At 52.9% G+C, this 22,469-nt stretch overlaps 7 protein-coding genes across 7 annotated transcripts; 1 reads left to right on the top strand and 6 right to left on the bottom strand.

The window, feature by feature from the left end:
- Positions 1-286: 286 nt before the first annotated feature.
- Positions 287-1,625, bottom strand: AB675_2912 (V-type proton ATPase subunit C; the record flags this gene model as incomplete). The annotated part of the gene is made up of 3 exons (XM_018142922.1): positions 287-484; positions 539-1,275; positions 1,325-1,625. The coding sequence occupies 3 exons, from the start codon at positions 1,623-1,625 to the stop codon at positions 287-289; spliced, it is 1,236 nt and encodes a 411-aa protein (XP_017996440.1).
- Positions 1,626-2,841: 1,216 nt separating this feature from the next.
- Positions 2,842-6,098, bottom strand: AB675_2911 (Calcium-transporting ATPase 3; the record flags this gene model as incomplete). Its single annotated transcript, XM_018142921.1, has 2 exons — positions 2,842-3,654; positions 3,705-6,098. 2 exons carry the CDS (start codon positions 6,096-6,098, stop codon positions 2,842-2,844), a joined length of 3,207 nt encoding a protein of 1,068 aa, XP_017996332.1.
- Positions 6,099-7,828: 1,730 nt separating this feature from the next.
- Positions 7,829-8,771, top strand: AB675_2910 (uncharacterized protein; the record flags this gene model as incomplete). Its single annotated transcript, XM_018142920.1, has 2 exons — positions 7,829-8,587; positions 8,646-8,771. 2 exons carry the CDS (start codon positions 7,829-7,831, stop codon positions 8,769-8,771), a joined length of 885 nt encoding a protein of 294 aa, XP_017996406.1.
- A 599-nt stretch (positions 8,772-9,370) lies between these two features.
- AB675_2909 (uncharacterized protein) lies at positions 9,371-10,386 on the bottom strand (the record flags this gene model as incomplete). The annotated part of the gene is made up of 2 exons (XM_018142918.1): positions 9,371-10,134; positions 10,188-10,386. The coding sequence occupies 2 exons, from the start codon at positions 10,384-10,386 to the stop codon at positions 9,371-9,373; spliced, it is 963 nt and encodes a 320-aa protein (XP_017996335.1).
- Positions 10,387-10,887: 501 nt separating this feature from the next.
- On the bottom strand, positions 10,888-15,341 carry AB675_2908 (Calcium-transporting ATPase 2; the record flags this gene model as incomplete). Its single annotated transcript, XM_018142917.1, has 3 exons — positions 10,888-12,084; positions 12,138-12,347; positions 12,402-15,341. 3 exons carry the CDS (start codon positions 15,339-15,341, stop codon positions 10,888-10,890), a joined length of 4,347 nt encoding a protein of 1,448 aa, XP_017996391.1.
- Positions 15,342-16,754: 1,413 nt separating this feature from the next.
- Positions 16,755-17,597, bottom strand: AB675_2907 (Cyanamide hydratase; the record flags this gene model as incomplete). The annotated part of the gene is made up of 1 exon (XM_018142916.1): positions 16,755-17,597. The coding sequence occupies one exon, from the start codon at positions 17,595-17,597 to the stop codon at positions 16,755-16,757; it is 843 nt and encodes a 280-aa protein (XP_017996430.1).
- An 846-nt stretch (positions 17,598-18,443) lies between these two features.
- AB675_2906 (Nucleoporin) lies at positions 18,444-21,276 on the bottom strand (the record flags this gene model as incomplete). Its single annotated transcript, XM_018142915.1, has 4 exons — positions 18,444-18,912; positions 18,961-19,291; positions 19,366-20,390; positions 20,444-21,276. 4 exons carry the CDS (start codon positions 21,274-21,276, stop codon positions 18,444-18,446), a joined length of 2,658 nt encoding a protein of 885 aa, XP_017996411.1.
- Positions 21,277-22,469: the final 1,193 nt, after the last annotated feature.

Genomic DNA, 22,469 nt, shown 5'->3' with positions numbered 1-22,469 from the left:
ATGGATTTCAGAGGCAATAATGGCAAGTCTTTCACCGCAGCCTGATGACAGCTGCCTCTTTGTCTCTCAAAGCGCCTACCTTCTACCACCTGAGTGTACTCGCTTTGCCGGCGTGATCGTGACGCTTTCGAACTCCTGCCTGCCCAGCTTTATGTCCGTACTGATCATACGTATGCACATCCTATCGTTTCCTATTGCCCGTTGTGCCATACCGCATGGTTGTAGCAATATTGGACCCACAAGACCTTCACAGACGCCCTCTTCGTTGTGCCCATACCTCCGACAACTAGTCGAAGTCGATGTCACAGCTCACATAAGCCTTGTACTCACCGCCCTCTTGGCCTGCGCCAACTTCAGGTCCACCCATCGAGGTGTCCTCCTTCTGCACCCTGCCCTTGGAATCTCTGCCAAACGCGTTGCCGGCCAGGTAAGAAAACTCCGAGTCGAGAGCTTTCCGTGCCTTTTCCGAGCGCTTTGTGTCGGTCTGGAATTGGTTAGCCTCCTCCGGCCAGGGATGTTCTATGCTGCAAGAACTCACCTTGACCACAGCAGCCACAAAGTCAAGCGGCAAACCGTAGCGCAGCACAGTCTCCACGAACATCCTCAAGACCACCACATGCACCGCGGCCATGACGCCCTCGCCCCACCCTGTCCGGCACAGGCGTAATATTTCGCCCCAGACACGTTTCTCTTCTGCTTCCGCCTTGTGCAGCTCCTTCAGCTCCGACTCTTTGCCACCTTCTTGCGCCTTGAAATCTCGAGGCACCCATTTCCTTTCTCGCGACTTATGTAGGAATTCTTGTGAATGCTTCTTGAATACAGTCACAGCGTACAGACTAAACTCCGAGTCCGAGTCGACGAAGTATGCGGATCGAGGCACGACCATAGGCGAGATGGTCTCGTAGGAGCGGTTGAAGTCCTTAACGTTCGACGAGGGTACTGCTACGAGATGTGTTTCTAGGTGCTCGCTGCCGCTGGTTTGCACAAGGATTTTGGGGTTGACGATGCTGAGAAGGGATTTGGTGGACAGGTTGCCGCTTTGCTTTCGGTGGAGGGTCGCAAGATTGGTTCTCAGGGAGTTGTACTGGTTGAATTTCGAGCGAACGTCGTTGTCTATTGAATTGATCTCCTGCGGATCTGTTAGATTTGGGGTCATGCAAAGTGGGTGGTGGGGACTTGCTTTCTGTAGGAGGCTGATGAGTTCTGAGATGGGCTTGTCGGCTCTGTATTTGACCTTGTTCCAGGAGAAGCTTGAGAGGTACGCATCTAATGGCTCTGCATGGATGTTAGCATCGGAAACGAATGCTGAAGGCGCCTGTCGTACTGTCGTTAACAGCCTTATGCTCAGCCGCTTTATCGTCGTCGCCGTCTACTACATTCCTGAGCGTATCTGAAACCTTCGCAACAATGCCTTTGCATGTTCCCTCGAGCTTGGCTAGCTCATCCGATTGTGACAAGCATGCATCTAATGTTCCGATCTTGAAATCTGGTATGGGTAGGGCCTTGACAGCGTCTCCAGAGGAGCCTACAGTCGACTCGATGTGTGACAAAGCGTCCTTCTGGTGGCCTGAAGGTGTTATCGAGGATGGTAGCGAGAGTAGCAGGTATGTGCTGTGTTTCGACATGGTGGAGGGCTATTCTGGCCCGTAATGGGCCACAGTCCTCAGGTGAGCTTCACGACTGCTGTAGACGAGGCCGGAGACAGTGGAGGTAGGTCTATGGGTGTGGTGCTCTCAGCATGCTGCGTAGTGGTGTTCGAAGATATGTTGTGGTTGACGTCGTTGACCTCCGCGGGGACCTGCAGTTGGAGCTTCGCTACGCCAAGCGCTCGGGGGATGGTTTAACCCCGTCGAGTCCATGTCGCCTTCAAGTTCACAATCAATCTGTTCTACAACGCGACTCCACGCAGCTTTCACGGCGCACACGCACGAATTGATCCTAGAAGATGAATTGATCCTAGAGGATGCAAGCAATCAGTGCGTCGGTCACGATTTACGCTTGTGCATGGCTGCATAGGCCTCTGCCTATACGAGCAGTGGGGAGGAGGAAGCTGAACTTGCATTCGACTCCAGTGGTCCATCAGGGGTATGGGCTGAAGCATTGTCTATCTGGTGCCTGCGGAGATCATTCGGCGGGGGTATGTTGTGTTCGGAATGGCAATAGTTGCCACAGACAGACTGAAATATGACTTAAAAGGAGTCTCAGAAAACGACTCGTCTATGCCTCGAAGTCCTCCGTCGCACCCGGCAGCAGCATGTACTACCAAGGTATGACAACGTTCGATGTTGGTGATCATGTGTTATGGAAGGGCAGAGGATAAAGTCGAGGGCAAGACGACTACTTATACCTCTGTGAGAAAAGTCCCAGTCCGAGGCAAACCGATACGATCACTTCACTGACTCGGCTGGGAAGCATTCACTGTTATTAGCGTGGTAGACCAATCTGAGCTAGAAGCTGCCTCACTTCTGTGTCCATTGCAATTGACCCGCCCTGGAACTGCGAGAGATAAAAGCAATGGCGAAATCTGCCGCCACCTCAGAAAAGGCAGTAGCGATCTAAGATTGACAGAGGGTACCCGACTCCGATGATAGACCGGCGAAGAGGACAGTTTTATGTTGCTTTCAGTGATTGATATTGCTAATAGGGGGTTATCAAGCAGGAAACCTCCCTATGGAGGGGAAAACCTGCCTACAGTTATATGCCCGCCAATCCTGTTTGCAAGAAGGAGTGAATAGCGGTTGGAGCTTTAGCAACGGCCTAACTCCATGTGCAACGTGCATGACCAACCCGCATCGACAAAGACAACCCTTCCCCGAGAAGGTTTGAATCGGGCGCAGGAGACTAAACCACTGACCCGCCATCCGGCGTGCTCTTTCCACTTGGGACGATGCCATCAAAGCTCTTGCCCTTGCGAGCGCGAGCCCGCTTGATAGCCTTCCAGCTCTCAATGACAGCAACATAGCACAGCACACACCCAACGACGATACCCCACTCGTAAGTGATACCATCGTGCTTGAAGACGACAGTGTTGAGCTTAGGAATGTAGATCAACGGGAACGCTGTCAGGAATCCGGAAACCACAGCCCAGAACAAGAACTTGTTCTGATAGACAGCCGGGAAGACGGAGAACCACTTATCCCGGTGAGAGTCAGGATCACGCTCAACACCGACAAGACCCATGTTGAAGAGCGACTTGTTGAAGTCCTTGACCTCCCAGGCAGTGATGAGCAGGGTGAAGCTGAGCACGGCGAAGACAGTTGCACGAGCCTGGAACACACGATCGCAGGAAGAGTTGTAGTCCTGATTGCAGTCGTTACCGAGACTACTGCTGCCGGAGCCAATGCCGTAAATGGTGGAGACGAAGGCGACCAAGCACAAAGAGCCCATGGTGACGCCGTAGACCATCTTATCGATGATGAGGGACTTGGTGAAGACGCCGACTTTCATGTCGCGAGGTGGTCGATCCATGATGTCCACGACCGCAGGCTCGAGACCCAGACCAAGTGCAAGTGGCGAAGAGGTGACAAGGTTGGCCCAGAGGATTTCCAGTGGCGACAGTGGGAAGACGGAGTTGCCTTCGCTATCCTGAAAGGCGAGGGCGATGATCAGGAGGACGACTTGGGCGATGTTGGAGGTCAGAAGATGGAGCAAGAACTGTGTACGTTGTCAGTGTGGGCAACAAGCGTGAGCATGGGAGAACTCACCTTCTGGATGTTGTCGAAAAGCCTCCTTCCTTCCTGAATAGCCCGAACAATCGAAGCAAAGTTGTCGTCAGCAAGGACCATATCAGCCGCCTGCTTAGCAACATCGCTGCCATTGAGACCCATGGCAATACCAATATCCGCTAACTTCAGAGCAGGTGAATCATTGATGCCGTCGCCAGTCATGATACAGAAAGCATTGCGACGATGCAGCGCCTGGACCATGCGCACCTTGGTCGTAGGCGAGCAGCGAGCAACCACAAGCGGTAGCTTCTCGAGCTGATCGATCTGCTCGTCGGAGAGCTTGTCGAAGTCGGACGCGGCCATGACTTCACCAACTTCCTGGCCGGAGTAATGACCAACGATTCCGACCTCCTCGGCGATGGCAGCAGCTGTGCGAATGTGGTCGCCAGTGAGCATGTGGACGGTGATGCCAGCACGTTGACAGGTCTGTACTGCACCGGCTGTCTCGGCACGAGGCGGGTCGTAGAGACCAATGAGACCAATGAATGTGAGATCCTTCTCAGCAACAGCGCGGTCAGCGAAGGCTTTCTCGTCGTTCGCATCAGTTGTGCGATGAGCAAGACACAGAACGCGGAGGCCCTGGCTAGCCATGGCTTCGGCATCTGCATTGATACGAGCTTTCTCTGCCTCAGTACAGGTCGAGATTGGCAGGACCGCTTCAGTGGCACCCTTCGTGAAGAGATCGACAACATTGTCGGCAGGACGAGTATATGCCATAGTCATGCGCTTGATGCTGGAGTCGAATGGAAATTCGGCGACCATAGTGCGGTTCTTCTTGCCCATAGCTTGAGCTTTTCCGTGATCGAAACGCATGGCAAAGACTTGGAGAGCAATCTCAGTTGGCTCACCCACAGCAGACCATCCGCCCTGACCCATGGTGCCGGCCGGCTTTGAGGATCCAGTCATGGTGCGAGACAGATTCTGGACAGTGGAAAGGTTGCAGAGGGAGACGACGTCCAGGTAGCGGTCAAGAGGGGTTCCAGACGCGACGCCCGAAATCATTTCGCCATCCTCACGCTCAACGGTGCCACTCGTAGGGTCAAATGGGTTTGTTGAGTTCTGGACAGACAAAGTCTCTGCGCCATGGATCAAAGCACGTCTGACAATCATCTTGCCTTGGGTGAGTGTTCCAGTCTTGTCAGAGCAGATGTTTGACACACCACCAACAGCTTCGAGGGACGAGAGCTTGCGAATAATGATGTTGCTTCGTGCCATAGCCTTGGTACCAACAGCAATCGTCAGTGTCAGGACGGCGATGAGAGACTCCGGAATGACGGCGACGGCGACACAGATACCGTAGATGAGGACCTCGTCAGAGACGTCCCACTTGGCAGTTGAGAAGACAATGATGGCCAAGAGGATTGCGAGACCGAAGAGGAGAAGAGCAAACTTGCTGAGTTTGACCTGTAGCGGACTACCGACCAAGCCGAGTGCGTGCCGCATAACTTCAATGGTGCGCTTGTACGCACGCACCACGGGGTTTTGCTTGGTGGCAGATGCTTTCTTGTCCTGCAGGAGGGCAGCAATCTTGCCAACTTCAGTCAACATAGCTGTGGCAATGACGATACCAGAGCCACGACCGCGAGTAACCATAGAAGCTGAGTAGACCATATTGGTACGATCACCGATAGGCATATCGGTACGGGTCAGGACCTTGTCGGCGTACTTGGAAATTGGTAGGGATTCGCCGGTAAGCAGCGCCTCGTCTGTCGATAGGTTGACCGAGTCAAAGAGGCGAAGATCGGCCGGGACAATGCCGCCTGCAGCCAGAACAACCACATCGCCAACGACGAGGGTTTCGGCCTTGACAACCTGAATCTGGCCGCCACGGAGGACTTTGCATTCCGGAGAGGAGAGAGCCTGGAGAGACAAGATAGTCTGTTCAGCGCGCCAGTCCTGTATAAAGCCAACGATGATGTTGAGCAGAATGACTGCAAGGATGACAGAGCCTTCAATGTAGTCGTCCAGACTGAAGGATAGGATCATAGTGATCAAGAGAACGAGGGTCAGGGAATTGGAGACCTGTCTTAAGAGAATCTGGAACACGGAAATCCGCTCGCTATCCTTGATCTTGTTTGGTCCATCCTTCTCGAGGCGAGTTGCCGCCTCGCTGTTGGTAAGGCCATGATCAACGTCTACCTTAAGCTCAGTTGAGAGGTGGACAACGTCGTAGATGTGAGCGTTCTTGCAGAGTTCGTCACGTGGTGAAGTCGGGGTGCCGGCTCCGACAACTTGGTTTAGGGCTTTCTCATTTGTTGTATCTTGAATGTGGCGTGGGAGTTGGGCACCTATAGGTGGTTCGTCCTTTACGGGCTCAACTTGCTCAAGCGCTGTCTGCGAACTGCCATTTGAGGGAGTCTGGGTAATAACCATTCAAGTTGGGGCAAGACAACCTTTTGGGCCGCTTGCTTATGGATGTAGTAGCTTTGGAAGACTGAAGGCTTCACAGAAGTCTGGAGTCGAACAGAGCTGGTTCAAAAGATAGTCTCTAGGTTACAAACCTGAACTTGAGATCTGGTAGGATCTGAAGAAGAAGATGTAAGAAGGAAGGGGCCGGATGTCAGGAATGAGGCCCATTGGTTTATCTAGGCCACACGAGACCACTGGCCGGTCCGAGTGTTGGATAAGAGGGCGGGGAACAAACCCTGGGTACAAACCACAATCAATGACCAGCAAGATGGGACACAAGAGCACTGCCACTGCATCGCCAAGGCTAAGACGGTCTTGAGGTGGATGAGTACAGGTGACTTGCAGCAAATCAGGGAGACGGCCACGAGTCCCCAAGATTGCACCTTTCCTGCTTGGATAAAGATGTTCTGGGCGGGGTTGCTTGGCTCTCGGCGGAAGTCGCTTGTCGTCATCTTGTGTTCGGCCGGAACATCAAACTTGGAAGCATTCTGACATGTCCGGCTTTGCATGGAGCGCAACATGTATGGACGGAGCAGATGCGCATAGTACGGCCTTGACCATCAAAGGCGTGCATTGATGAAAAGTCGTTGACTTGTGACCACAGCCACAGCCGCGCATCAGCCACTCGGCATCAACGAATCATGGAGATCGTGGCGATAAGTGACGATGAGAAAACTGGTCTGCGAGTGGCACTTGCAAGTCATGTTGTGCTCGACGAATCTTGCAATCGAGTCCGCTGACCAGTGATGTCAATGCAGGTGATCCAGAAATGTAACGTCTTGTCGAGAAAGGTTCTCGCCTCGATAGTAGGAAGGAGTGACACGCCCGAGTGGACCATCCGTTATGCATGCGCGGGCGGCCTTGGTATTCGGTCACGGCTGTGACTGTCTTGAAATGCCCAGCGGACGCTACTTGGCGAGCACACCTCGGCTTGCAGAACGACAATATGAGCGGCGTGTGAAGCGATTGGCGGAAGCGATTGAAGAAAGACTCAGTTGGATCGACCTCGAGTTGCCAAGACTTCCGCCATCACCTCTCCAGCGGAAGCTAGCAGACTCATTACTGATGCTGCAATAACAGGATCCGTGCTAGTGTCTGCGACACATGTACTTGATCGCGGATGCTGAACCGCCATAGACGAGGAGAGGCTTTGAAATGTTGCTATAGGCATGTGAGAAGACCACGTTTCGAGGTGCGGACAAGCTTGCACGGGTCATGAACGGACATTGTGGCAATCGCGATGGACGCTGCACTTCACCTGTGCAAGAACGACGACGCAAAGGATTATTGTTTTGGATATGCCTGCTTGTCTCGCTGAATCCCCTGTGCTGAACTTGTTGACGTGGGCAACGAAGATCCATATAGCTTCTGCTGGTTTGATGGCCTGATGTATCGAACGATGGCAAGTGAAGGTCTCCTACCAGTGAGTTTCACGACCAAGCGCCAGCAGGTCGTCACTTGACATGGAAGCAAGCATTCTCGAATCGTGCGAAAGATTGATTGAGACTTGCCTCTAGAACGCGACGTTGGTCTTTGCGCCGATCCGGAGATCGCTCTTCTCTACAAGCTGTAGACGTCGACAATATCCCGACTCGAATTCCCTGCTTCTGGTTCGTCTCGCCTTCCGCTTTCGCCCATTGTACATACCGAAGTCTGATCTTACAGTGACAGCTATAGATTGCGCCGCCGACAAAATGGGATCGCTTGACTTGGTACCGCCAGAGATTCGTATCATCATCTACGAGCGGTGCATGGAGGATCTAGCTTGTACAGTTGTTCTCTACATCCAGCCGTCCTGCTCACTTCATCATCCGGATGATCCGTATGTCATCCAGGAAGAGATCAGACTGTCCACCATCTTCCACCCAAAGAACGAAAAACTTGAGCATCCACAGTCACGAAAAAATCCCTCCTCGCAGAATGCTTTCTACAGCAGCCTCCTCTGTATCAACCAAAAACTTCGTCGCGAATTCATCGACCATGTGGCTAGAGATCTCAATTTGGACGTCGTTGGTGTTGGTGCCGACGGGTTCTGCTGCGGAAATTGCTCCCATATCGAAGCAGCCTCGGATCTAGTCCATGAGCCTTGGAAGTCTCGCGTAAAGACCATTACGCTTCGTATCGATGGCAGTCCCCTGACTCTACGTAAGCCTTTATCTTGTGGCTTCCCGGCACTTCGGAAGGTGATTCTTCCGACAGATAGCTTGTATCTGGGCAAGATGGGAATCTGTCTCGACGGGGTCTCCGCTGCCATTCCCGATATCGATGAGGAAGGTCTCAAGGAACGGGTCAGCGCACGAGCTGCCAAAGAGCTTCGAGACTGGCTGCAGCGTTATGATGCGCCAATGAACAATCACAGCAGCCCAGAGTGGGAGACCTTGATCAAAGTCGGCACTACTTCGTATCTATTCTTCAATAGTCAAGGCTGCTTCTGCACTGCTGGAGAGTATGCTGTAAGTCGTTTCCCATTCGTGCTGTTGATGTGGCGAAAGCCTGGCTAATTTGGCACAGAGAGTCTCGGTGAGAAAATGTGTCGACGGTCATCTCGAGACCAAGTGGACGCTGAACGAAGCTCCGAGAGCTGACCGTTGGCGGGGCGGTGATACCAAGCTAGACGCCTACTACGTTGAAATATGAGTGAGTTGGGCGCATGCAACGGTGCGAGAGTTCGGTCAACCTTTCGTTAAGCCTGGCAGTCGGTCGGCGGCGGCTTCGTGGAGCCTAGCAGCACCACTGCATCTCATCGTTTGGCACGAAACCGGCGGGTGACCGCAGCCTGAGAATGTCATCGATGGCCGCAGTGCATGTGGATCTTGAAGCAAGTGTGCTGCTGGGACGGGTCGACCCCGCTGTCTCACGGAGGCGGTGGTGGCTGGAGTGGCCACATTGTGCAGTCGTGAAATAGTCGGTTGTAACGAGTGTCGATCCATGCGTCACCAACATGCCGATTAATGTTATCTCGAACAATGCTAAGCTGGCTCAGGTGAGGGAACTATTTCGTGGTGGAAGTAATCAATTGGCGCCGGCTCGTCGTGGTTTTTCTTTAAAGTCTGCGAATGGCCGGCTCAAGCAGTCGGCTGTCTATCCTCGATCCCTCCTCATGCGTGCGCTCATCTGGAAGTCTATTAACACCAATCCGTGCCCTGCGCTCGAAAGATCATGCATTTCAAGCGCCAAACCTCAAACTTGAACGTTTCTGTAAATGCTCTTCAGAATCTGCAATCACACACAACAAATCAGCCAACATCCTCCCTCCTCAACAACATAGCTCTCACCTTCGCATGCTTCGGCTCAACAAACAACGCCTCCGCCTCCACCAACTTGACGGGCTCCTCCCCCTCCGCAACCTCCAAACTCTCAATCCAACCCTCCGCCCACGCCTTCCTTCCCTCCACCTTGGTCGTCTTCGCCCTCAGCACCAGAAATTGGCCCGCCATCGTGGGCTTGCGGTAGTTGATCTGTAAATTCGCCGTCACGCCAACCTTATTCTGCATCGCCGGAAAACAACACCTCGCCAACCCCTCGTCCAGCATCGTAGCTATGAACCCACCATGCACTATCCCCGGGTGCCCAGACACGTCCGTGCCAACATACATAATCTGCACCATCTCCGACCCATCCTTTTTGTTGAAGTAGTACGGCGGCACAACAATCATCCCTGGCCCCAGCAGCGTCCCACTCGTCAAGTTATGCTGCCTTATCGCCGCCGGAATCTTCAAACTCGGTCTCGACTCCCGCCATGTCGGATCGTTGCGTAATGAGACCGCAAGTGCGGAGTTCTTGATGTGTTCGTCTACTTCCCGCGAAAAGTCGTCAGGCGCCTCGTACATGGTGAGGGACTCCTCGTCCGTGACAACGTTTGAGCCCATGATGAGTCCGAGCAATACTGGTGGGGCGGCTTGGATTGCGAACCAGGCGCCGACGAAGAAGGAGAGGGAGGAGATGAGGAGGAAGGAGCCGAAGCGGCGGAGGCGGGATTGGACTCGGTTATGGACGACGACTGTACAATGAGTCAGTAGAGTCCTGGGCCAGGAGGAGGAGAAGGGGTCATACCTGTTGCGTACGACCGTCTGCTGAGTCTGCTGGGTAGAGCTCGCTGTATGGTAGACCTTTGGGACTGGGCTAGACGCCGAAAGGAAAGAGTGTGCTGCTGAGTCGATGCAAGACCCGTAGACCGTGCCGTTGAAGACGCGAGTAACGTAGGCGAAGCTCGAAGTCCGAGTAACGAGCGTGATAGCACGGGGGAAGCCATATTTTTATGTTGAGCGCAAAAATGACAACATCGGACAGCGATCGGAGAGAACCAGCACCCGCGGCAAGGCTGCCGAGTTTGTCACCAAGCACGCCCGAGACGGCTGATGGGTCCAATCGGTACTGCTGAAAGTAATGGCCTGAGTAGCTCCCGGGCTCACCGAGTTGCACGTCGGATGCGCCGCTATAGCAAAAGTGGATGAGTGGGAAAGCGGACAGATCGCCGTCAGGGCAAAGATTTTGGTGCCTCGGCAAATCTGAGTGACAGCTTGAAAAGTACGGCGTAGGGATCATAACTACGTGGTATGCTCATACCCACCCGGGGTTCTAAGCACACATGCGATCTACATCGGATATCTGAGAATGCACAACACAGCGGCAGTAAGATGAGAACCTTTTGACACAAGAATATAGTCTATCTACGCCATCCTAGCGCACACCTAACACACTCGCTGAACGCTAGACAATGAGATATGAGTAGAAGTAATGGTTGAGAAGCTTTTCAAACTTCCTCCTGAATGTTTTGGGAGGAGTTTCGAGAATGCGACCGTCTTGAGCGTGCTGGGCTATGAGGCGGGCCATGCTCAAAGTAAGGAGCCAACTCAGCGCGTTGGCTTGGGGGTACCTTCGTGTGTTCGTAGTCTTTCGCAAAGACGGGGTCGTCTTCTTTGGTGTCGGGATGCACTTCCATTCCCGAAGTGCCTTGGACACCAGACGCAGACCGAGCCCGTGTGAAGTTGACAGTCTCTAGATCTTCTGGTCGTCGTCCCATAGGAGACCATCCACCAGCGACACTGCCTGCGATAATGCCTGCCATAGCAGCTGCAGAACCAAATTGGGAGGTAGAATTAGACCTGGAGCGTTTCTTCGAGGTCTTTTCTGGAGTCTGAGGCGTGCTCAGGTTGGCGGACGAGCCATTCTCGTGGGATGGCTCGTTATTGGGCGTTTCTGGAAGATCTGAGCGTGATTCATTCCCAGATCTAGATGCACTGCGGGAACGAGGTAAGAACGCCTGTCGAGGGTGTCTCAATTTGAACGACAGCTCGGTCATTCTACCTCCTCGAATCTTCTTGAGGAATGTGAGTTCCTCGCGGATGTCGTCCAGCGCTGGGTTCCATTGCGGTGCCTCCTCGTCGTCTTCGATGACAACAGCTGGATTGTTCTTGCGGTAGCGACGAGGAAGTCGTGGGATCATCCTCTCGAACATCTCGTCCGGCACAAGTCGTATAATGATAGCCACGGGTATCGAGATAACCCCCAACACGAGCGATATCGCCCATTGCGGACCAGTGATGCGCTCGATCGAGAATGCTTGACCTCCGATGAACATGATGAGAGCTTGGCCGCCAACAATAATGAACTGAATGCCAATGAACCACCAATTCTTCAGAATACCTTCGAATATGTTGAACTTGTTGTCGAGCCGTCGAGAATTGTACTGGTTGAAAATCTGCATCCACACGAAAGTGTTGAAGATGGTGCTGTGCAGTCGGTCTACATCATCTCCTTCTTTCCATCCGAAGATGCTCCCTCCGGCAAAGTAAAGCACGAGAGTGATGACCAGCTGGTAGATAGATTGACCAATAATCATCTTCCACATGTTGATCGTGATGAGAGGTGCGGATCTTGGTTCAGGTCGTCGTTGCAAGATGGATGCTGTCGGAGGATCCGTTGCCAGAGCCAGTGCCGCAAAGGTGTCCTGAGCCCTTGTCAGTATGTCCAGCAAAAAGGTTAAAATGGATGTGAGCTCACCATGATCAGATTCACCCAGAGTAGCTGCACAGCCGTTAGAACAGAGTTCTCGTCGTCATTAGACACAGCAGAGACGAAGGTCAAAAACACAGCAGTGATGTTGACCGTGATCTGGAACTGCAAGAATTTCTTGACGGCGTCGTTGACTGTTCGGCCCCATGAGATAGCCTTAACGATTGACACAAAGTTGTCATCCATGATGATGATCGCCTAGTGCGTTGTCAGTCATGATGTGTCACGCGACGGTGCATTGGGCAAACTTACAGATGCCTCCTTCGCGACTTCCGTTCCAGCAATACCCATGGAGAACCCAACGTCTGCAGCCTTCAAGGCAGGAGCATCATTTGTACCGTCTCCAGTGACCGCGACAGTCTCACCAAGCTTCTTGAGGTGCTTAACTAGGAGCTTTTTGTCGTCGGGGCTTGACCGCGCCAGGACTTGTAAACGTGGAATGACCTGGTTAAGCTGCTTCTTGCTGAGCTTACGGAACACAGGGCCCTCCATAGCAAGACCACCAGCTGTGAAGATACCACACTCGGTTGCAATGGCTTTGGCAGTTGTTATGTTGTCACCAGTCACCATACGTACGAAAACTCCCGCGATCTGGCAATCACGGACGGCTTGTGTCACACCTGGGCGCAGTGGATCTTGAATACCAACGACTCCGAGGAACGTCATGCTGTTGAAGATCTTGTCGAAGTCAGCTTGCCTCTTGTCATCTGGGGAAACAGCGCCGCGAGGTGGCCACTGCTCGAAATCCCGGAAAAGCATAGCAATAGTGCGCAGGGACCGAGACGCATAGTTGTTCACAATGCCGTTGAGGGTGTCATTGTGCTCCGGAGTCAATGTCGTGTCGGCAAGGCTGTCTGTTGGATCGCTAACAATCCGTGAGCTTTTGGCGATTAGTATCTCAGATGCTCCTTTGACGAACATCCGGTACTTTCCATTCGCAAGCTTGATGACTACTCCCATGCATTTGCGTCCAGAGTCGAATGGAATCATCTGGACCACGTTTGCATTCGCACGCTCTTCTGCAACAGAACCAATGCCGAGATTATCGGCAGCGAACTGAAGCATAGCTGTCTCCGTCTTCGATCCAATGTAGACGACTTTGCCATTCTCTTCGCCTTCGAAAGCTGTAGAGTTGAGCACAATGGAGTCCTTGAGTAGCTCGCGGACGTCTTTAGCCAGAGAGCTCGTGAACTCGGATTGACTAGAATCCGAAGTGATAGTAGTCGGCCCTTCGAGCTTCTCTTTCTCTGCAGCCGTTTCGTTCACCGGCATATCTTTGTCGCCGAAGCGAGATGCTGTAGAGACGGTGCCGGCCACTACACTCATTTTGTTTTGCGTAAGAGTGCCCGTTTTGTCGGAACAAATTGTTGTAGCATTACCCATGGTTTCGCATGCTCTCAACAACCGTACGAGATTATTGTCTTTCAACATACGTGTTGTAGCGAATGCAAGCGCGAGCGTCACTGCCAGTGGAAGACCTTCAGGTACAGCCACGACAACGATTGTGACCGCAACGATAAAGATTTGCAGGAAACGCTGCCCTTTCTCGTCAGAACCGCCTTCAATCGAACCCAGCTGCGCCAGAAATTTAATGAACAAGACGACGAACAGCAGCAGACCTGCAGCGAGGCCAAGCTTAGCGATATACTCAGCCAGAAGGTTGAGTTTAGACTGCAGTGGTGTGGTTTGGCCTTCATCTTGTAACGACATGAGAGTCTTGCCGTAGCTGGAATTGACGCCCACGGAAGTGACCAAGAAAGTGCCCACGCCTTCCGAGACCTTGCCTCCCGACAATATGAATGGGTCCATCTTATGCAACGTCATGTTGTTCTCGATCCGGTGGAAGACTTCATCTGCTCGAGTTTTGCGCAGTATGTCGGACTCACCAGTTGCGGAGGATTCATCACACTTCACGTTATGGCCGTCAATGAAAATTCCGTCGACAGGGATGATGTCGCCAGGTTCCAGATGCATCACATCACCGACCAAGATATCGTAGACAGATATCTCCTGAGACTTGCCAGACCGGACGACCTTCACGAACCTCTCCTCCTTCTTACGGTTCAATTTGATGAACTGGCGCTCCTTCTGCCAGTCGTTCAGTGCTCCAACGAAGGTCACAACAAAAATAGCGACCATGATAGCAACACCTTCGACCCATTCGACGCGGGCCTCGTGCTCTTCCTGGTCGCTTGGGCGCAAAGTTTGATATATGCCAAGGGCTAACGAGACGACTGCCGCCACTGAAAGCAAAATCAAGACTTTATCGTTGTATGCGATCCAGGCAAGCTGCAGGAAGGACTTGGCCTTCTTCTCGGGCAGTCGGTTGTCCTTGTAAATGCGTTTCCGGTCTAGGAATGCGTTGTCGTCCTGCTGTGATGTGACTTGTGCCATGGAACCTGCGGTGTTACTGCGTTTGACCGTACCCATGTCGTACTCTTTCTCGGCGTCGGCGCCTGCTTGGACCGCTTCTTTGAAATCGACCGTTCCGTCAAGACCTCGCTCATCGCTACTCAACCCACTGTTGCGATCGGTTCGTAAGCCTTTCTCGAGCCCCGTGAGACCACCTAGCGCGTAGAATGCAGCAAGACTTTTCGGGTTTATCAATTTGTTCAATTGACCCGGCGAAAAGGCGAATCGATTGTCTGTGACCTCGAATTCTGCTTCGGAGCCTGGGTCTGGCCGTAGCGCGTCCTTGTCATGCATGACGTCTTCATTATTGCTCATGGATGCTTTGCGCAAGTCGTCTTCGCCGGGCGTTATGGTTGAAGCTAGCTGAGTATCGCCTCCGTATGACGAAGGGGATATACCGCCATCAGATTCTGTGCTTGGCCGGCTTTTTCCACCCGGCACTGCGAGGAACGAACTGCCCTTGTCTGCAAATTGGCTGCGAGGCGATGAGACGTTGTGAGGCGATGTTGGACGTGATTCTCTCGAGTCGCCGTGCATGCGAGTGTCTGTAGGTGAAGGATCGAACGGCGAAGGTGGTCGGGAAGAGGAGAGGCCTTCAGTCTGTATTCGAGGTAATGGTACATTCGATCGATCTGGTGAAGTGACTGTGTCGTTTGGGTTCGGTCTCGAGGCGGCGGTGTCTTCTATGCTGATGGTTGGCGCCCGCTGGCGGGTCTGACTGATCGGAGGTGGTGGCTGCATCTCCTCGTTCCCGTCCTGGGCTTGACTTGGAGTCGACATCCTGACTACCTGGCGAAATTCCCGGAGTGACACTGGAAGACCACGGTATTTGTGCTGGCCAGGTGTGGGTGCATTCAAGAGCGTTTGCCTGAGCGCAGCAACAACTGTGGTGCGGCTCTATCACGGGACTTTTCCGTGAGATATAAAGTCAAAGAGCGTTATGCTTGCACAGCCCTCCGGTTGTTCGTTTGCTCGCCACGCTGACGAGCATACATCTGAAGATTCCGAGATCACACTTCAACAAAACCTCGGCCTCCTCTTCAACGGCAGTCCTCCAAAGGATCAAGTCTAGGTAGAAGTATTCTGATAGCACAGCCTGCCATCGAATTGTTGCTAGTCCGCGTTGACCCTAAGTCGCGCTAGACTCGCGGTTTCGCGGTGATGCAGTGGAGGACGGAGGGCGTATTCGCGAAGCGGCTGTACGAAGGTACCGAGATGCGGCAGAGAGGGCAGATAATAATGACACAGTCGAATGAATGGGCCGAGGAAGTATAACTACACGCTCAAAAACGGTGCTGTAGAAACAAGTTGAATCGTTACAATTACAAGTGCATTTCCACAGAAGAGTCAACCTCAAGCGGTGACGATGGGTACCACTCTTGTTGCAGTAAGTTCCACCTAAACAAGCGCCAAGCTTCCTGATCTCGGCTAAGCCTACAGCGGAGCCTTTGACTCTGGGGTGCGCTGTGACATATCCACGTTCCATCTTCGATCACATATCATATTCCTCACAGACGGAAGAGCAAACCGGATCTCAACTCTTGCGAGTTTCAGATGGCAAAAGACTTCATCGCCACGCCATTAAATTTCTGTTGAATCCTCATCAGCCGGCTGTTTGTACCACGACTCTCACCAGGCACCCTGGTCTAGGCCCAATCAGCAGAGAGACGTTTAGCACTGCCACAATGGAGCCCGGAGCATAAGGAACCTCTCTTCCTGACAGCTAGCCATGGCTCGGAGGGCATTCAGAGCGAGATTCGCATGCTGATTCCTATGACTTGGCTGATTACCGAGGCTTGCTTTGGATGACAATAAATCAAGGTAAAGTTGCTCACCAACAGGCTTCATCGGGACAATGCGAATTTGCCAAGCTGTCGTCCAAGAAATGCCCGTCCATCAAGGCGACTGAAAGCATTCCTGGATGCCTAAGCAACGACCTGTCCGGGCTTGTCACAGGCCTAAGCAATGCTAGCGCATCCTTGACCGCCTTGCACACCGGTGACCGCGTTTGTGCAGCGGAAGCAAGAAAGATGGGGACGATAGACTTCGCAAGAACGCCTGGCTGCCTCGTTTGGGATGTGCAGCGCCGGCCAATGTCCAGGTGTGTTAACAGCCCAACAAACGACGAGAACATGGCATGAACGGACGAACTGGAGAAATGGCACTGTCATTGCCCTGAGTATTCATTACGCTCTACTGACCCTCGAACAGCCCTCCTTTGGCCCCGTTCTCCGAAATTACGTCCTCGAATCCTTCGATCCTACTTACCATAGCATATGGCTTGTACTTCTTCTCGAGCTCAACCGTACCACGGAAGCAGTCCGTCCAGACACTCTCGACTCGCCCCTCGCCGTCGGCCTCCGTTCGCGACCACTCCTTGACCACGTTCTCTATCGTCTGCTGGTCAATGAACTCCTTGCCCCTGCCAATGTTGTCCAGCAAAGTCCCGATATGGATCAGCCTCGTCAACAGAGACACTTTGCCCTTGTCCTGGACGTCTTGATGACGCAGGATTGCCTCAGCCACGCTCTCCGCCTGCTCTCGATCCGCCACGGCGTTGGTCTTGTCGGCGTCGCCGGTCAGGCTCGCATCTTGCAGTATGTTGAGAGCATGGAAGCCGGCCCAGAATTCGTAGGATAGGCGTGTACTTTTCAGAGTTCCTTCTGGGGTGCCAATGTCGTGCAGCATGGCCGTCACGAACCAGCTTTCCGCCATCTTCTCGTCCCCAATATTGCCCTTCTCCCCTTCGAACACAGCCTTCTCGCCCCAGGTACTGCCCCTGACAACCGCGTTCCCCCAAGCAAACACCCGCCTCGAATGCCGGTATACCTGCGGCGGCAATTGCACCTTGGCATATTTATCAATCCTCCTCGCGAGCGGAGTGTCCGGCATCGTGGCCACTTCTTCCGCTGCCAGCTCGCGGAGTTTTGTGGCGTCATTTGTGAGCGAGCTCTTGATGGTGAGGCTGGAGGGAGATGGAAATTGTGCGGGAACGGCGGTCAGGCCGTATAAGGCGGTCTTGTTCTCGACGCTCATTTTGAGGCGGGATGTAGGTGGATTAACTTTGTGCGACTAGTCGTGTATGTGATCAAGTTTGACCTGATTGTAGTCGGTCTGATGGGTTTCAAATGTTCTTGGGTTCAAATTTGGTGGTTACAACATCAACGGTTGGCACGAGCCACTTCCGTTATATGCCTGACTTCACTTGCAGCAACCACGACCATGCCGTCACCCGACTCGGAAACACTCCCACCCAATCCATTTCTTCAATTTTTCTCGAAGAATAGTACTTTTCATCATTGCACATGCCCAAATAGAACGCAACACGTCAAATAAAGTCCTTCGCAACTCCACGGAGTATCTCAATACCCCTATAGGCAGTATGAGCAAAGCAAAGCCAATCATGTCATCCTCAAGGCGGACGTCCCGCGAAAGCAACAGATGCCGAGCACAGCCGCCGCATGTGTCATCGCATGATAAGTGTCAGAAGCCTCTCGAGTCCGTGACGTGCTGCTGCGAATTGAAGTGCTGACAAAGATCGAAAATCCTGGAGATGCCGCGGGGGGCCGCTGTAAAATGCCGCATTCATGCTAACGATAGCGAGATGGAGCAGGATGATATGTAGTTACTGCCGTAATTAACAAACCGGTTGACGACACGCCTACAAATCGTGACTACCTCTGTACGACATCTGCAAAGTCCACAGACGACGAAAGTGCAAGGGCGTAAGTGAAACCGGGTGACGAGAATATTTTTGCTCATTGCAGCATTCGAGTTATCCTGTCAAGACAACATGACTGATCGATTAAAGCCATCCAGTCAGCGCTTTATCGCCAATACACTGCCATGTACATGACTAGTGGTACATCACCTTCCCACACATCAACCCAAAGCCTCTAAAGTCCCATCCCTCATCTCCTTCCACTTCACATTCCAGATATCCATGCCCTTCACCTTCTTGTCCCCGCCCTTCCTACCAAGCCCCACCTCATTCGCCATCAGAAGCCCCTGGCTATCCAGCGCAATCGCGTTGACCAACTCTCTCATCCTTCCACTGGCCACAAACGCGTTCGTCAGATTCGGCGTAGTCGCTACTGTGTTTGCTAAATCCATGCATTTGACCAAGTTGTTCCGTGAGATGGCCTTGCCAGCAAAGTAAAGGGCCGAGTTAAATGCGAGGACGATCTCTGGGAGATAGTGGGTGCGGATCTTGAGTAAAATGCCCTCTTGCTCTGGGCTATCGGCGAGGAAGTCGGGGTCGAAGATAGGCTCTACCGCGGCTTCGATGGTCGCCAGGCCGTCGCGTAGCTCGCGCTTCATACCCTTGACAACGGTCTCATTATTACGGTTGCTGTTGCAATTAGCTTTCAATGATCTCAGGACTGGAGGGAGAACTCACGCTTCGACATCATTGGCGAGATCTTGCCACGTCTCGAGCATCTGTAGAGCTAGCGCAAGCTGTTCCAGTTGCAGCCAGAGGCTGGACTTTGCGAAGAGCTGAGCACGAGACTCGTGTTCGGCTAGTGGTTGCTCAACGGTCGCTTTGCCGTTTCGTCGTTTGCGAGGACTTCTTGTGCCCCTGTCGTCGCCATCCCCCCCAGCATCGCCATTGGGCGCTCTGGTCTCCTCATCCTCGTCCGCTCCGAAGGTGAGGTTCATGCTCAGAGCTGCAAGAGATACGTCCTCCAGGCTCACTCGTGCAGCCAGAGTCTTCAGGGCCGAGAATTTTCCTTGCAGAAACCAAATTAGGTACAGATCTTCCATGCTCGCGCAAGCATCGAGCCAATTGGTCTCATCAACCAACGATACCATTCCACAGCAGCGATGGATCCCTCGTCTTCTACAGACAGCTGATGGCCCATGAAGCCCGCGCGGATCTGCGTTTGCTGTTTCGGTTCTGTGACTGTGATCCGCTCTGCAGTCAAAGGCAGATCGGCCTTCTCCTCTGCGTATATCGTTCGCTGATTCGCCTTGAGGACAATTGCCGTGATGATGTGGTGTGTGTCCAAGTTGTACCGTTTCATCAGACGAATAAGGGACCCACGTTCCTTGTTATCTGTAACTCCTAGCAAGGCAGATCCTAGAACGTCGTAGGCACGGATGGCGCTGAGATTGGAGGCGTACAGCGGCAGTAAAGCGATTTTTCTCTCTTCAATCAAGTACGCCATGTAGCTGACGATGTTGTTCTCCATGATGTAGTCATCTTCGTGATAGCCCTTTTCCAGGAGGCCTAGAGCCCGCCACACAATCTGAAGATGCGCAATAATTCGTACTGAGTCCGCATCAGATGCTGCTAGCCGGGCATAGTCGTCAAAGGCGGGCTCGGAGCCGGGCGTGATTAATGATGATCTCCAATCGTGCTTCTGAGCAACCTGCGCAGCGGCTCTGCCCATCTCTAGGAGGAATCCATTGACATCTGAGCCTATGAGCGCCAATTCGATGAGCTTGTGCGGTGACTGTATTTCTTCTCTGAACGATATGTCCGAGCGTACCATGTTGACAAGGTCTTCTAGCTTCGATCTGTCGTCAGTGGCAGGCAGGGGATGGTATGTTTTCTCTGTATCACGTTGCAGCTTGATCTCGTAAGTCGATAGAAAATGGAGGTATCGTTCGATAATGAGCGAGTTGACGAGAGAATAAGCGATCTCTTCAAGGGTATGATAGGCCTCGTTCGACACACTAGAATCACCACATAGCAGACCGAAGACAGCACGTTGCTCGATTGGGATGCTAGAGTCTCGTGCCGCCGCCTTGCACATGCGATGCCACTGCGTATTACGCGCGAGGTTGATGATCCGGAGGAAGGATGAGTCGGTCGATTCGCCCATACTCAGGTCGGAGACAGTCAGCAGTATTGTCCGGTACGCTCGCTCGCCTCAGACCAATAGTCCTGCACATTCGGGTACTTCATGCCACGTCTCAACATCTCCCAGCAGGTTGTCCACGCAGCCTGCTCGTAGTACGAGTCCTGTCGGTCAAGCTCGCCTTCTTGACGGTGAGCAGCGTCGGGATCGAGCTGTGACACAAAGCCACGGACTGCCGAGGGTGCAAGAGGACCGTCTCGGGCGATGGCACGCTTCTTCTTCTTGATCTCGTAGCTAGTGAACAATGGTGCAGAGCTTTTCATCTCGCCACGATTGGAATTCAGCATCAGCTCCTCGATCGATGCCTCTATGTCGTCTCGAGTCGCGCGGTCTTGTAGCCAATCCATGAGTGTCTCGTATTCCTGAGCGACCACATCGCAATCAAGGAACGCATTCCAGAGATCAGGCGGAGATGAGTATCGGTGTAGCTCTTTCAAGCTGTTGAGACCATCGTTCTCGGCGTCCTCTCTGGCTTGCGGAGATCGAGACAGTAATGAGTTCTTTGTCAGTATCCATAAATCCGCCTCGAGTTGGATCTTGTCAACCTGTGCTTTCTGGTCATCGCCATTGTCGAATGACGACGGTCGCTGACTGTCCCGCGATCTCTCCTGCGCGATATTGCCAAAATCACCGAGCACGTTCCATGCCTCTGCCCACAAATTTTGATCGTCTGGGCTTAGATCATGCTGAAACTTGTTCAGGCGTCGCGCGAAATTCTCGACTTGTTGGCTGACTCGTTCTGCGGTATCCTGGAGCGGTTGAAGGAAGTCCTGCAGGCTAGCACGCGACTGCTCATGGTCTTCATTTTCTGTGAAGTCGATCAGTACATCTTCCTCCGCTGGGCTCGCCATATCGTCGTCGTCTTCGGCGCAGACAGTAATCGTAGAAAATTCAAAACGAACCGGGTTCCTGGGTTGAGTCTCCGTCCTCGAAATCGGGCGCTGCCTTCCTTGCATCAGCGGGAATGCGTCGAGGCAGGTACGACAAGTGAACTTACGGGACGTATCCTGGATGACCTCGTTATTGGGGCCATGAACGATCTCCGGCAGGTTGCGACTTGCGACGAATGGCTCCTGTGTGCCGACTGCCACCAGTTATGCTCACGGGATGAACCTGTGACCTCTCAGTGCGTAAAGTGCAGTCTCCAAGTCAACTTGAGTGTGAATTTCGGACGCGACTCGCGCGGCAGATCGACGACTAACCCAGACTGGACTAGCTCAACAGAGCGTCTCGCCGGCACAAATTCTTTGAGAGAACCTCAATCCTTTCTGCTTCTGATCTCTAATGTCATACAGGTGGTCATTAGAGTCTCGGAACAGACTGACAGTGTCCGTTCAGGCCTACAAGGTCTCTTTGCGTGCTCACGACTGCCTAAGAGCATTGCCCTGCATTCGCTGTTCAGCTGACCAGACCTCACGGATTGATGGATCAGGTAGAAAAATCGACTGCTACATTCTATTTACTCGGACACTCCTCGCTACGGCATAGGACCTGACACATCTCTCAGCATGGACCATCCACTGTCTGCACGATGATGCAAGTCGCAATTCTGTCAGGTGGCGTCACTTCTCGGCTCGTTGCTTCATCTTCAGCCTCAGCAAGTCCTTTTTTGGACAACTGGTGGTCGTGGCATCGTCGCCCTTGTCTCTGTAGAACGCATTGCAGCATTCGTACAGGCGATCAACTACATCCTGGCATTTCGCTTCCTTGTAGTTGTGCTTCTGCAAACAGTCTTGGCCACAGTCAGACCAGAGTTGTCTTCGCGAGATTGGTGGACTTACCTTGAATCGCGCACTAGACATTGACTGGTTATGATTCGGCAAAAAGGCATGAGAAACGATGACTTACTGCTCGTGGATGACAAGGCGGATCTGTTTTCAGATCGTCCTCGAGTTTGCCCTGCAGCATCGTGAGCTGAGACAGAGCCAATTGACGGCTCAACTGACCATGACACAGCGGCGAGCCTGATCACACGTAGGTCTCTACGTGCAGGCTCGCTGTGCAATGTCCCAGTGGTAAAGCAGCGGCTCGAAGCGCCGGACTG

The sequence above is a fragment of the Cyphellophora attinorum genome (assembly GCF_001299255.1).
Source record: "Cyphellophora attinorum strain CBS 131958 chromosome Unknown Contig31, whole genome shotgun sequence".
Lineage (NCBI taxonomy): Eukaryota > Fungi > Ascomycota > Eurotiomycetes > Chaetothyriales > Cyphellophoraceae > Cyphellophora > Cyphellophora attinorum.
Note: the sequence above shows the minus strand (reverse complement) of the source record. Positions and strands in the feature narration are given on the sequence as shown.